Raw genomic sequence first — 15,869 nt, forward strand, 5'->3', positions numbered from 1 at the left:
TTATTACATAATGATGCTATCAATGGAAACTATATACAGATAATACATAAATCAATGATAGTAATATTAATCAAATAATGAAATATTAACAAATACAAATAAACTAATTTACACACATTTGCATAAAAACAAAAATTCACATATAAAATAACGGAAAAATTGAGAAGAGTATTGATTATTATAGAAAAATAACAAGAGCATGAAATCTATATACACACATGTGGAATATTACCACTGTGGTGTATGCTATTTATGTTGGCGGATATAAGTAATAGGTAGCACCACTTGTAGGCGGAAAGTAATTGTAATAACAGAGGGATTGAAAGAATCATGAAGCATGTGGGTTTTTTTATATTTTGCGAAAGCACTCTGTAATTTTGCATTAAACAAAAAATTAGCTATCTCCAACTGAGTTTTCGTTCACTACATTACTATTGTCGTGAATAACATTAGAATACCTGCAATAAAAAGTATAATAACCGAAGACTTGTTAAAGATGAATTATTTACAATAGGTTGATGACTGGGTAGTGACCAACATGATATGTTTGTCTGGTTTTTCAGCATTCATCGAATTCTGTTTATCAAGCTGCTATTCGATCGCTGAAGTGAGTGATTCGACGTCGCAGTGGTTGAAGATAGTAGATAGGAAAACTTGGACCTGAAGTTCACAAGCAAAATATACATATAATCTCGAAGAAACTGATATTTTCTATGAAATCCGACTCCGCGTCACGAACATTCATAGTCTGCAATGTTACCACTACACTATTCGGACAGTAACTGACCTTCTGTAAAACTGAGATATTTACAACTGATTACTCACTTGGAAGTAAGTAATGTCACGTTTGTCTAATCCTTTTAGGTTGAACGAATTTTATCGACCAACTACAAAAATAGACCTCATATATTATATGATCAGTTATCAAGTATTGATATTAATTTTTTATCTATTTGAACACAAACCTTGGTATAAGGAGGCACCAAATATATACGCGCCACACTTCATTCGATTTGTGTGAGGGTTGAAATTCTATCCGGACACCCAAACCGAATCGAGTGGTTCTCTTAGGCGAATACTGCCCGAGCCTTTGACCTAGAGGTCTAATCCACAAGGCAGTGGAGCAACGTTAGGAGATGTAGTCCCATGGTAGCCGGTAACTAACAATAACTTCATACTCCATTTGTTCCCTCACGATCGTGAAGTTCATTTGCTCCGTTGGTTTAGAATCATGGTTTTCCAACTCTCCTAGATGGACCCTCCATATCCGCCGACCCGGTTAAAGTGCCGGACATTCACTTTTGTTCCTCTCAATTTCGTAAATAACACCCCTGTCACGAGAAGGCTATGAGTAGGAGTACCTCGGCAACAACACCACGAGAACAGTAAACTGGGTATAACTCTTAAAGTAGCACAACTTAAAAGAAATTACAGAATTACAGATTTATTGTCATAGATCGGATGACTTAATTGGAACCAAATTTATAATACTAATGCAATTTTTATAAAACCTTGAGATTTTTGTAATATTTACAATAAAAGTAGAGACTGAATTGAATTAAATCCTTCGAAAGATAAGGTTTTTTTTCTAGATCCAAAAGTATCTTCCTGAAATGTATCTGTAATCGACAACAGACTACTATTGTCGCACAAACTATAATTAGGAAGGCAACATATCCTTACATGTCTTTAGTGATATTCGAATTTTTAAGGACGTTAATAACAAACAACTTGTCTCTGTTTATTGATTGAATTATCAATAAGGAGTGAAATTTGAAAAACGACAACTTTTAGGCAGAAACTGTGACTACATAAAAACAAACTAGTTTCGAAAGATAGGATTGAAAGCTAACAAAAACTACTTAAAGTTTCATATCATGAACTGACTTTGGTTAACAAGTTATTAAAAAAATAATGGACAGCCGTTTTATCTTTGTAAAGGATACCTCAGCAATGAGTACCCACAATTTTGCTAGAGACTGAACCTACACATTCTGACCATTGAACTGGATCAGCCTTCAAACGTATACAGTCCTGTCTTCAATTAATTTATGAAATTACGTAACCATTGTTGGTTATCACGTGTTTTATCTCACGCCCGACAAATTCAGGGTCCACTGATTTAAAATTCACATGGAACTTCGGGAATCATCCTTTGAAGTTACTAAATGAACTGGAAGCCGATAATGCAAATATTTAATGGGTAATAATCAAATACTAACTGAAGTTCGAACCGAAAATTCAAACAAGGTTAAATGTATATTGGAGAATATAATAGATCAAAATAAAATAACGTAATGTTATCTTTTCGAAATCTTCTCATATGGTCACATGTATATAAACACTGTCAGGGAAATCCTACTGGTGACGGGAATGTTGTTTATAGAAAGGTTGACGAAAAGCGCTTAAACCGGATCGGTGGATACGGAGTTGGAAAACTCTGATTACAAACTAATGGTGCATATGGGCCCCAGGATCATGAAGAATCGAATGGCAGGTGAATCTAACCTTTGTACTCGGGTACCAAGGAACCACATCTCCTGAAGATGTTTCATTGACTTTTAGATTAAACTCCTGAGCCAAAGGCCCCTGAAGTGGCTCCTTAAGAAAACCACCTGCCTCGGTCTATGGGCCCGAGCAGTATCTTAGCCTACACACAAAACGATTTTTTTACTCTTGTTACTACATAATCAATAATAAGAGGTAATTAATTGCGCAGTTGATGCGCTAAGCTACTGCGCTAGCTATCACATAGTTGGTTGTAGAAAGAAATAAGATACTTATGACAAATTGATATTTCTTGAGAAAACGGTTTTGGAAAGAATACCAAAAATCTCGAATTTAAACTGTATTGATTAAAACAATAGTCTGATAACCTTCTTATAAGTACAGTGAATGGATAATTACGTGTATGAAGTGAAAAGAAAATTAAGAGTATGACCCAATAATTACACGTGTTTTACTTAAAAGACCGTCAACTTTTCCTGATAAGTTAATCCATTACTTAACTACTAGGTTTTAGATAAAAATTCAACCGAACCTGACTGAAAATTTAAAAGATATTTTGATTTTTATAAAATCCCTGGTATCACTAGCCCTACAGTTTGTTCAAGCGACAGCGCATATGATCAGTCAAACATAATAAACCAGTCTATGCAAATCTAAAAAACACAACATCGATAGGGAAGCTCTCGTTTTTCTTACACTCCATACTGCCTTTTTAAACTTATTACCTATCAATGCACGTTCACTTCTCAACAAAATTTCAGCCTTGAGAACACTAGCTTTTCTAACCAAACCTTCTTTCATACTTATCACTGAAACATGGTGCTCTCAAGCAGTATCTAATTCAGAAATAAATATCAAGAACCATCGACTCTATCGCTATGACAGAGAAACTAAGCGAGGAGGTGGTTGAATTATATATGATTTGGATACCCTAACAAATAATATAGTTGAAGACAGTGTCTTGTATAGTTTACCAGAATCAGTCTGGATATCAGTCAAAACCCAGAATCATAGACTACTCTGTGGAAGTATATACAGAGTTCTTGATAGTTCGAATAATGGGAATGCGCTTATTATCAATGCATTCATACATGCATCTGCTCTAAACTTTGATGCTCAGGTTATCACTGAGAATTTCAATTATCCTGGGATTACCTGGAGTACCGGTAGTTGTAAGTCATGTAATGATGAGGTCTCGGCAACCATTAACATAATAATAATAATAATTAATGTATTCTGAAAATAATAATTACAGAATTCATGTCAGTTTACAGGCATGATCAATTTGATATAAATAGTAACATTAGATGTAGAGAACAAACATGTGATAGAAGAATGTTTTAAGTATATTAGTTCAGTAGTTGTTTAAGTAGTACATGTATTACAGCGATCCAATGCATCAGTCGGGAGTTTTTAATATTTCTTAAATGGACAGCCTGTTGATTTATGAATGGAGTAATTAAGGTCATTTCGTGTGCCAGATCGAATTAATGACAATTATCCACAACTAGAGAAATTAAAACGAAAGCAGAGCACGGAACAACAAAGCAGTAATTACCAAAATATGTCAATCAGGTCTACCAAAATGCATGTGTCATGTGACACAGTGATATACTGTTGATGTTATTCAGATTAGTTAAACTTGCTGGGGACGGTGTTAACATAAAGTGACAGCAAGTGGGTGGTTTCACTTAGGGGATTCACTAATAAAGATGGCTAAAAACTTAAAGTTCCTAAAATATCACTTGTGGAATGAGATACACTTATAGGTGCTAGACCATTCAATGCATTTTCAGAGGAGCAGTATGCATCGATGCAGCGAACAAATAATGGGAGTGATTCTATCGTACGGATAGATTGTGGTAGGTCATTCCAGAGTCTAGAAAATTTACAGGTAATGCCATTCATATAAAGAGATGATTTAGAATAAGTTTTTTTCACTAGCGTCAAGGAATTACGGATGTAACAATGAGAAGTTTCTGCATATTGAATCACGTGATTGGATGTAAAGGATAGTTTATTAAGTAGTTTGAAGAAAAAGATAAGATTTAGTTTGAGTCACCTCTTCCATAAAGGGTCTAGCCCAAGTTTATTACATCTAGAATTATAAGTTAAGGTACAATCAGCTCCAAGAATATGAAGTTTAAGTCGCCTCTGTACTGATTCCAGCCTTAATTTATCCTTTATGCGCGCACTGCTAAGGATAAACGTGCAATATTCTACAAGTGGTCGAACAAAAACTTTGTACATTAAAATACGTGACCCATTGTTATGAAGGTTTCGAGTTATGTAACCTACAAGACGTTGAGACTTAGCGGTCTGTTTCAATATCTGTTCTGTAAACGACAAGTCCTGGGAGTACCTAAGTCCTAAGTCTACTACTGTATGAAACCTAGATAACACTTCTCAATTTATGGTAAGGTCTAGGTTGAGTGATGTATCGCCGAAGCATGTCCATCCACATTTATCCGTATTGAGCTCCAGTTTCCGTTTCAAGCACCACTGTGCTACCTTGTTAAGCTACATGCTGATGCAATTTTGCATATTTTTCAGCTCATGTGGAGAAAACGAATATACTACTTTAAGATCATCTACATATAGAAGAGGCTTACCCGCACAAAAACTTTCACAAATATCATTGATAAACACCAAAAAGAGCAAAGAGCCTAAGACACTACCTTGTATTACACCACTTCTAACAAGGAGAGCGTTAGACAATGAAGAGTTAATTTTAACCACTTGATGTCGATTGCTGAAAAAGGAATCAAACCAAGCTAGCAAAAGATTTTGAACCCTCACACAAATCGAATGAAGTGTGGCGCGTATATATTTGGTGCCTCCTTATACCAAGGTTTGTGTTCAAATAGATAAAAAATTAATATCAATACTTGATAACTGATCATATAATATATGAGGTCTATTTTTGTAGTTGGTCGATAAAATTCGTTCAACCTAAAAGGATTAGACAAACGTGACATTACTTACTTCCAAGTGAGTAATCAGTTGTAAATATCTCAGTTTTACAGAAGGTCAGTTACTGTCCGAATGAAGTGTGGCGCGTATATATTTGGTGCCTCCTTATACCAAGGTTTGTGTTCAAATAAATAAATAAATTCGTGATTTAAACTATGAATAGATATAACTGTTTATAACCGGATTGCTGAATATTTTAAATAAGTGTAAGTAGAAGATCATCTTGTTATTTTCACAGATAATTCATAGACATCGTTATGTAAACAACCTCCCCTCATACATGTACATATTTCGACACCCAATCTACTTTTTATTTCTTGATATCATTCAATTTATCGACTGATGAATAGACTCTTATTTTTAGCAGTGATTAACAAAGCAAATGGTTTATCGTGGTTTTTTAGATGAATGGCTTGATTTTTTCGGTTGCAAAATTTTAGTCATGCTGAATATATTATATATATATAATGTTATTATTAATCAAGAGGAATATTGAGTGCGTGGAAAGAAGGTATCTTTTTGTCTAATACCTATTTCTTGTTATATCGATCCGTATTTATCGACAAGAAATAAAATAGTTGTACCAATGAAATTTACTATAATGTTTTTACATTTAGTGTGGTTAATGATTTATATGAAAGGGAAGCTCTGTAATATATATATATATATATATATATATATATATATATTACCTCGGTATCCGAAGTTCACTGGAGAAATGAATATTTATTAATAACCTCTTATCAAACTGAGATTTCTTCATATAGTATCAGTATTAGTAAGTGCCAATCAGTATGAAGTTTGAGAGGATTTGATTTGTAGAAATTATCCTGAGTTCGTGACAGTTACAGACTGAATCATATTTCTAACTACGGCAAAAATATAATGATGTACAACACTATTACTTACATGTCATTGTAACAAGAGTATAAATGTGCATGAACTTCCTAGTTATTTTCAAGTTTTATAAGAGGTGTATATACGGACAACATAAGTTATTGCCAATTTTCTAGAACTACTCTATGCATAGTTGGCGCGAAGCTCATACCATTGAACGCATCAAGAAGTATTCATTTCAATGTAGAGTTTAAATTATTTTTTATGATTAACTTTTACAGTTTTTACAGATGCTCAACACAAACTAACGTTTGCTGATAAAAAAACAACTGTCAGAAAACATTAGGTTACAGGGATGTTCGATTAGGTCAAGTGTATGACTTTACCTAGTATCAAATTAGAATCAAGAGACATCAAACCGATTATTATATAAAGATATAGTGATTATTTACAAACCATTCATTTATTTAACAAACCATATATTCAAGTAAATGCTATCTGGTTAAAATCTACAGAATTTGCAGTTTAGAATCTAAAGAACATCAGAAGCTTGGATTCACTACACACGAAAAACACTCTTGGTGCACTCATTTTATTACTTTCTGTTAGCTTTTCACTCCAGTTCATTTAGTTATCAACCTTTCTTACTAGAAAATACAAATCTGAATGCGAGTAATATGACCGCTGTGATAGTAGTTATACAAAATGAGTATTTGTGTTTAAACAAGTGCTGAGCTAATATAATTATTGGATAACAGAACAACAGTAATACTGCAACATTTCAACAATTCTCAGCTAAGCGTGTAGTGAACGAGAAAACAGAAAGGTCTTTGCAAGAGAGACAAAAAAATTCTATACATAATGTCATTGTTCAAATAATCTTGGAATGTTGATAATAATAAAGTTCGCTGAACAAAATAATTGAGCTCATACATATCAGAATTTTACTGATTATACGAGTAGAACAATTTTATTGAATCACTCAACAAAATTCAGTAGTTTTCCATGGACGCACGAAAATATGAGCGTGAAAAACCATGTGATTTACACAGAACACAGAGTTCATGTATTTTAAAGTTAGGTAACAGAAGACCTCTAAGTCAAAATGTTGAATAGTTGACAATGGACGAAAAGGATTTATCGCCACATCAGTTTGATTTTAACTTGTAATAAAACTAAAACTATTTTCGAAAAAAAAAACATTCCATTTAACGAACACATTCAAAAAACCTTATCAAGAATTTGTTGCGTTTTGTATGTTTGAATCTTCCTATTGGTGTTTAGAACTTAAATTTATTAGTCTCTCATTGATATATATGCATCCTGTGGGGATTGCCTCGACATTATTCCAAGTCACAAGCATTATAAGCAGAGATGGATGGTGGTTAGCAGTGGGACCCAGAACAAGCGTTTCATCCTATTTAGGACTCATCGGCTTCATCCCAGAGTTAATGTTCACTCTAGGACTCGAACCTAGTACCGTTCGCTCCAAATGCCATCGAATTATCTACTAAGCTACGAAATCCTGATAGACACATCGACTCTAAGATTCAGACACATCCAGCTGAGTCCCAAATAGTACGAAACGCAAGTCCTGGATTCCATTGCTAGCAACCATCCATCTCTGTTTATCAAGAACATTTTAAAAAAGTACAGCGAAGCCTTATGCTACAATCACATGAGATTCAACCAATAATAATCATTATTATTATATTTAACAAGAAAGGAACATAAATTACTTCACTAACCGTTTTGTATTTTTGAATTATAATTTGATTGTACAATATCACTTTGAATAGGATTTGTTGTTAATGTTAATCCACTAGTAGTAATAGCAACGTTGACACCAGTACTAGATGAGATGATAGTTGAATTAGAATGATAACAATGACTACTATTAGTAACAATAGTATTAGTAGATATGTTATAAATCAATTGATAAATATTAATCACAAGACATAAATCATCATATTTTTCAAATCCAATTCTTTCATTTGAAGATTTTTTAAGATAAAGATTTAATAATTGTGTAATAGATGTAAATAATGCATTGAATTCATCCAATAATTTATTTGTTTTAAATAATTGTTGAATTAAATTATGAATATATTGAACATTTTCAATATCATCTTTGAATAGATCATGTTGAAAATTAGAATTGATTGTATCAATATTAAGTGTATTTGTTTCCAATAAATTGAGCAATGATAAATAATGATCTAAGTAAACTTAATTAAAAGAGATAAACATATAGAAAATACAATCATGTTAATGAGGAAATAAATAAATATCATGAATCAACATGTTCTGACGTTCAAAAAAAATTCAATAATTATGAAACACAATTGTACATATACACGCAACTAAATGTGTGCATGTTTACACACACACATATATATACACATAAATACTCAATAGTTCTAATTATTGGTTTGGTGTTTTGCCTCATTTATATCAGCTGATTGATAGATTTAAGAACAAAGAACTAAATAAAAACATAATTGATTTATGCAACAGGAATCACAAACAAAAAATGTCAATGGTGTGAAGGAACAAATTTGAAGAAGTAGAGAAAAAAAACAATAATTGCAATTATATAGGAATCATTTATTACATGAGATTGATTATTACAAAGGAATTGAAAGGTTGGAGGTTAGAAAATTAATTTATTATCAAAAATAAATTTATTGACTTAATTGAATGAATTGGTAAACAATAATTAAACATTAACGTTCAATGTTGAAACTTTCCGGGAAAAGAAAACTATAAATTTTTTTTAAAATACAAAATCCAAAAACTTAGTAAAATAGACAATTAATTGAGAAAATTTAATTAACTACAAAGTAACAGCTCTCAATCATGGAATAGCTACAAAATATATAGACTGTGTAACTTAATGATGCATGAAGTATTATGTTGTAAAATTCCAACCGACTACTCCGTTTAGCACATAAATTTTACATGAAGAGTTTAGGGTTACGACATATACCTATCATGTAATTGATTGATAGCAAAGAAATGCCAAGTGTATATATTCATTATTTGCAATCAAAAAATTAGTCTATATTTCAAATCTTTTGTTACTCATATACAATAATTTGCATCTTATGATATAACTGTGGTTTAGACAGGTTCTGTATAGTTTTATATTTTTGAAGTACAAGGTCAGCTACATCCATGTGTATTGGTAAACGTTTGTGTCAAATGGTGAGTGAATTTGAATAAACCGGTGGAAATAGGAAAAAACAGAGGATTAGTGATGTAAAATATAATCAATACATTAAATGTCGGAGTACTTCATTCGGTGTTAAGATCATTTTAATTCACTATCCGCGAGAAGAACCACGGTGCATAAGTCAAACATTTGAACAAAAATGGCTCGTTCAATAAATTGAACAGATGAAAAATACCAAAAAAAAAACAAAATATTTAATCGACTACTTTATGGGATTTTATATGATGTTAAAAAGGTTTTTCATTGCTGGAAAATAATTTTAAAAAATCAAATGGAACTCAGAAGATAATGGGTCCCAAGTTAAGATTTTTATATATCATGCAGCACGATAAGTTTAAACGATAGACCTAACGTCCAATAGTTCATGATTTTAACTCCAGTCGATTTGTTACTAAATAATCGCCATTCAATCTCAATGATAAATCATGCATTGCACACTCATGATTAAATCGACATTGCAGATCACTAGCACAATAAAATTTAAAATACTCATCTATACATTTATAGGGGTTGTCTCTTTGTTATGATTAACAAGTGGAAAATCTAAAAGATTACCCTTTACTAACTGCAAATTAAGCACAATTGCACTTATATATTACATATAACGCATAGGAATAACCTCACAGAAACAATACAATTTCGAAGAAAAATAGAGAATTCATTGATTAAAAAGAGATTTTGAAATAGTGGTTCAGATAATGAATTTCCAATAAACTGAAATGTGTAATTCACATACAATATCTCAAATTCACAATTATTTAACAATAATGATGTATACCAAAGATTTTCATACCTTTTTTAAGGTATGAGAAAAAAACGCAACACAAATATTGATTAAATGTATATGCATATATGTAATATGAAGTAGTTAATATGAACAGAAGATTAAAAAGATTTTCAGCGTCCAAATAAGAACCAAACAATTATTAGACGTATAAAGCAATTTATCGAGATAGTAACACATTGATATGCCGCCAGATTATGGAATATAAACAATCATATATAGTAATTTCAATGGTTAAGATCATGAGTCAGTTGAAGCTAGACCACCATGGAAAACCTGGAAGCACTGGACGGCCGTTTCGTCCTATTGTGGGACTCCTCAGCAGTGCGCGTCCACGACCTCGCCCCTGCGAGATTCGAACCCAGGACCTACTGGGTTCGAATCTCGCAGGGGCGAGGTCGTGGACGCGCACTGCTGAGGAGTCCCACAATAGGACGAAACGGCCGTCCAGTGCTTCCAGGTTTTCCATGGTGGTCTAGCTTCAACTGACTCATGATCTTAACCATTGAAATTACTACAATCTCCACAAAAACCCATCTGATATTAATCATATATAGCATAAATATTTTTTTTAAATGATCATTACACAATAAAGGACGATTGAAACACTTAGTATGGGAGTAATGTAGTGCAGAATAGAAATATTACTAATTTAGTTATGTTCAATAAATAAGGATCTTTAAATTGTGGAAATATATAGTGAACGAAATAAACACCATTTCACTCCTTTAATAAATTGAACCAGGGAAACTAGGACATGAATTAGAAAGCGAGAGAAATGGAAAACTCCTAAATCAATTCATCCAGCACAGAAAATACAATACAAACAAAAGTTTTCACCTAAGCTACAAATCTCCATCATTTATGAGGAATCTATCTGATTATAACTGTCCAACAAAGTAGGTCTATTTTTAAAATTTAAATGGACTATCAATTACCACAACTTGGAAATTACTTAACCAATCAGTCTTTGAATTTATTAAACTTATACTGGAACGAAAATACCTGGCACAGTAGTTACAGTGATGAATTTAAAACACATTTATACACAGATGAAGAAAAATAACCGAGAAATTTGGAAAGAAAGTAAAATTTTATTTGACCTGAAAAGAAACTTGAAGGCCATTCAGTATAAATAAGGACATTCAGAAGAAATAAGCTGAGCAATGTTACCTGAAGATGGTTTGAACTGTACACTATACAAAATATGTTTCAAAAAGTGATTGCAAAGAGTTCGCATAAGATGTCTGTATGAATTATTCTCACACATAACATAAAGCTGATTGTTTATATGATCGCTTCATACCTCCTATGTTATACTTAGAACTCTTACACTTCTCATTACATTTCTGCACAATATTACCATGACAGGATATAAATTAGTTGATATATTAAAAACATTTTACAGTTCTCCAACTATATAAATTATTTATCTACAAACACAAACTTATATCAGTAAGATGAGAAATAAAAAACTTGGAAGAATTAGATTATTATTACCATGAACTGAATATACGGCACATAATTTGGTGTAAGTCAAAGGAGAAAATATGAAATTAGATGTATAAAAAACAAAGTATTTATTAAATCTGTTTCAGACAAAGACAAACGAAGGATCAAAACGCGTTTTAAAAATTTAACATATGGTAATTGTTCGACAACAGTATTTATAGATTAACCAGGAAGTTAGTTTGTCGCAGTTTCTAACTTCGTAACACTAGGTTCAATAAACATGCTTGAGGACTGAACCAAAGACCTTTAGATTCGGAGGCTTAAATAATATCATCTAAAACTTGTGTCAAAGTGAAGAACAAATAACTAAATAGTAGTCAAATAGCTAAAACAAAAGAAATATTGAGGACCTATTCATAGAAGCAGTTAAATGTTTGAGTACAAACCATAAGATTTAAAAATGGGCATTTCCCCCCTTAGTTGTCCGGAAAGCTCCATAAATTACCTTTCCAAGAGATTTAAGAATAAGAATATGGGTCATTCAGGACAACATTGCAAGAACATTAACGCCGAATAGTTCAAACCGATACTCAATGAAATGTGACATCGAGGATTCCAATATTTTCCGAGAGAAAGATTAATTTAAAATCAATTTTAAAGACACATCAATGTATATTATCGAACTACTAAATGGTAATTTATTGTACATGTCAAAAACAGTACAAACAATTCATACACAAATAGCGCCACACAATAAATGAGTGTCAGGATTCAATCACATTATTTATACTTGAAACAACATAGTAAAGTGTATCTCGATGTGATTTGTTCGAAGTTTGAATATTTGGGGACATCAAAAAAGATAGGTAGTTTTTACGAGATTTAGACAAAATTTATTATCACACTAATCTTATGACTGATAGGCAGGTAGTGCAATGTCAAGTAACACACCATTAAGGGCACAAAATTAGTTGTATGTAATCAATAATTTAGTGATTTAATTTCTACTGCACAAGATAAACTGTTCTGTACAAGTCGCATCCACCAAAAACTATGAAATACAACTAATCCAACGTAAAATAATGCAAATCAAACAACAAGGTGTATAAATTACGTAAAGATTGAAAATTATAATATATAGGATTAGTCAAAACAATTTTATCATGTTTCTCCCTTTAAAAGAAACAACTAGAAATTGTTTCCAATTATTTAATTTACATTTTCACAGTCTTACTAGGGGGAATATCAACGTGGATCAATAAACTTTCTATATTCTTTATGACTCGATAAGTGATGATAAAACGTTGTGTTGAAACTGAGAACGATATAATACAAAACAATACTTAAAGGAAGATTTTACGGGCTGGTTTATGGACTGTTATCTGAATAAGTTCATTGTTAATCGATTTATAGTATACTAAAATATGAAGTGGCCAATTAATAGTTGATCGCAAGACCGAAATATCGACGTAAGACTCCAAATGCTTTGAGACCAAAGAAGAGAATGCTAATCGGTAGACCACGTTTTTTTTTAGTAAACTAAGATGTTTGCAAAATGGTGAACATAAGAGTAAACAAAGTTAAAAGTCCTTAAACTAATAAATGATTGGAGAATATACAAAATACAGGTCAGTCATTCGGAAAAATGGAATGATTACTTAACTATCAGACTTATTGTTGCCCCGTCACATCAGGTACAAGACACGGGTCTTGTTTGTTTCATGAAAAAACACTCAATATTTGTAAAAAGTGATAACACCTCAATTTAAAGATGTAGCTTTTTTGAGGTGTTTTTACAATATGATTGATCAACGGTTTTTCCCAGAAAACAAAATGGACATATTCTAAGTGTATCATCAATTTATATAAACACAAAATGTAAGGGTTTTTAAAGTTAGTATATTAGAAAATGGTGTTGACAAGGAGACAATGAGTTACTAATCATAATATATTACGAGTATCTAAGTTCTTGGAAGAATATTGACAAACGTTATGGATAGTAATCAATCATTTAAATTCTTATCAACCATAAATCACATTTCTTTACAACACTTGATAAAGGTTTAGCATGTAATCACGAAATATAAAAAGTATGATAACTTTAATCTCCATAAGTTTAAAATTATCTTTGAAGCAAAATGCAGAGGGATGAAGCCAAAAAAGGGAAGGAATCTGGGATAGAAATAAAAGCAATATTTCTGAGTGGCCTAATAATTGATCCAGTTAGACATCGGGCATACAGTAAGTCACCTGATAAATAACGATACACCACAAAAATCAGACATAACAGTTTAGGTTATGAATTTTATAAAATATAAACTGTAATTGTGCATCATCAGTTTGCATAAGTTATAAGTAGTAAATTCTAGTTATTGGTAGTGGTAATAGTTTAGTGGTTTTAATCAAACTCCATTTTGACAAAAAAGTTATATATGTTACTTATATATAGATAGCACAGAACCATTGTTTAGAGGGACAACGAAGACTTCACAATGAAGCCATGTAGCTCAATGAATGGAACTGTACTAAATTCAAACAAAACAACCAATTAAAAAACACGAAAATGCCAATAATGAAACTGTAAATCAACCAACTGAGATATCAGTGAGGTAGAAGAAATCAAGTTACAACTAGTCACTTGCAAACTTGGTTCATAATGATGCAATCATATTAAAAATAATGACTTATTTGTGTTGTAATCTTTCTCTTATGCACCTATAAAATGTATAAATCACTTCATAACAATAGAGGCGTGAAAACTGAATATTCAATGTCACTGAAACTAATTTCATTCCATTAAACTTTATCCGAACCCGTGACATTCTTAAATTACGTCTGGATAATAGTATATGGAAGAAAAGACGACATGATTTAAACAGACAAACAGACTGATTGGTTATTTATTCTTAGAAAAGAAAAATGATTCAGTAAGCAATTGATCAGTTGTTATTTCTATAAGACATAAAAATGAACTAGGCATTACAAAAAGTTGACAACTAAAATTCATTGTAATTTAAATCTTTACTGATCAATAAAATCAGACTAAAAAAACCATGGAGATTTCCCTAACAATTTGTCTCAAAATCAATAATTTTAGTAAATGAATGAAAATAGACTAAAATCTAATTATTTATTCACAAAAAAATGACTTTAACCACAGCAACAGGAAAAATGAACACAAACAGAGAGGTGAGAGAAGGATTACGGTTAACTGAAAAGAGAATACAATGGATTAAATGAGTATTGATTATATATAAAATTCATCATTTGTATGTTAGATCGGAAATTTGGAACGATCGGGGTTTTATCATTTATAGTACTCATCAGAGTAAGTAATCTGCAGTTTTAAAAACTACTAAGTAACCTATAGGTAATTAAATCTAAGCTGTTTGGTAGAGTGGAATGAAATAAATGTTCAATATGTGAGAATAATCAGTTTAGCTACTACAATTTTTTATTACATGTGGGTTGAAAGGCTCCCATAGCAATCGACACTCAAATCTTGTGGATTCTAAGGATATAATACCAACTTAATTGCTGCATTTCATTAATGTATCGAAAAAATTCTGATATAAAGTAAAAGTGTAAATTCAGTTAGCTAGGTCGATCTCGCAATTTTTTAAACTCATATATACAGCTATTCTGTTTTATCTGTACCCAGATAGTAACTCGAGATTATGTATGAAACTTAATATTCCGTAACTATAAATCATTAAACGGTTAGAAATAGTACCTAGATGTGTGAACTTCAATAACTTCAATGTAAGCTACACTTAAACAGTAAGGCATCAAACAAGAAAGAGCTCATTAAAATTAAATAAAACCTTGAGTATCTGGGCTACCTATTCCTGGCATCTAAATATTTCAACGAATTACATGTTTTTGTTGGTTTTAACACTTCATTATGTCGATAAATCGTATAACCTATTCATCAGGCGTGTTTATGAAAAGCTTACAACTTTTCACTGTACAAGTTGCAAAAGTACAACCAGAGAAATCGAGGTGGCTGGTAATATGCAGTGAAACGAATGAATATTATTCAGATGTCGATTCTTGAACTGCCAACATCTGACTGGCGAT

General features: G+C 31.8%; 1 protein-coding gene across 2 annotated transcripts in view; it reads right to left on the minus strand.

Moving 5' to 3' along the window:
- The window catches only part of CAMSAP2_1 (Calmodulin-regulated spectrin-associated protein 2), a 68,675-nt gene that overhangs the window by 34,972 nt on the left and 17,834 nt on the right, over window positions 1-15,869 (minus strand). Inside the window, exons 2-3 of one of the 2 annotated variants that reach the window (XM_051209830.1) lie at window positions 8,067-8,546; window positions 163-4,015 (exon numbers count right to left, since the gene is read on the minus strand). In XM_051209830.1, coding sequence (XP_051075295.1) covers window positions 3,996-4,015; window positions 8,067-8,546 — 500 coding nt within the window. In that variant the 3' untranslated portion in view covers window positions 163-3,995. Of the gene's footprint in view, window positions 1-162; window positions 4,016-8,066; window positions 8,547-15,869 lie in introns of those variants that run through there. The other variant, XM_051209829.1, reaches the window with a different exon arrangement.

This window comes from Schistosoma haematobium, chromosome 1 (assembly GCF_000699445.3).
Source record: "Schistosoma haematobium chromosome 1, whole genome shotgun sequence".
Lineage (NCBI taxonomy): Eukaryota > Metazoa > Platyhelminthes > Trematoda > Strigeidida > Schistosomatidae > Schistosoma > Schistosoma haematobium.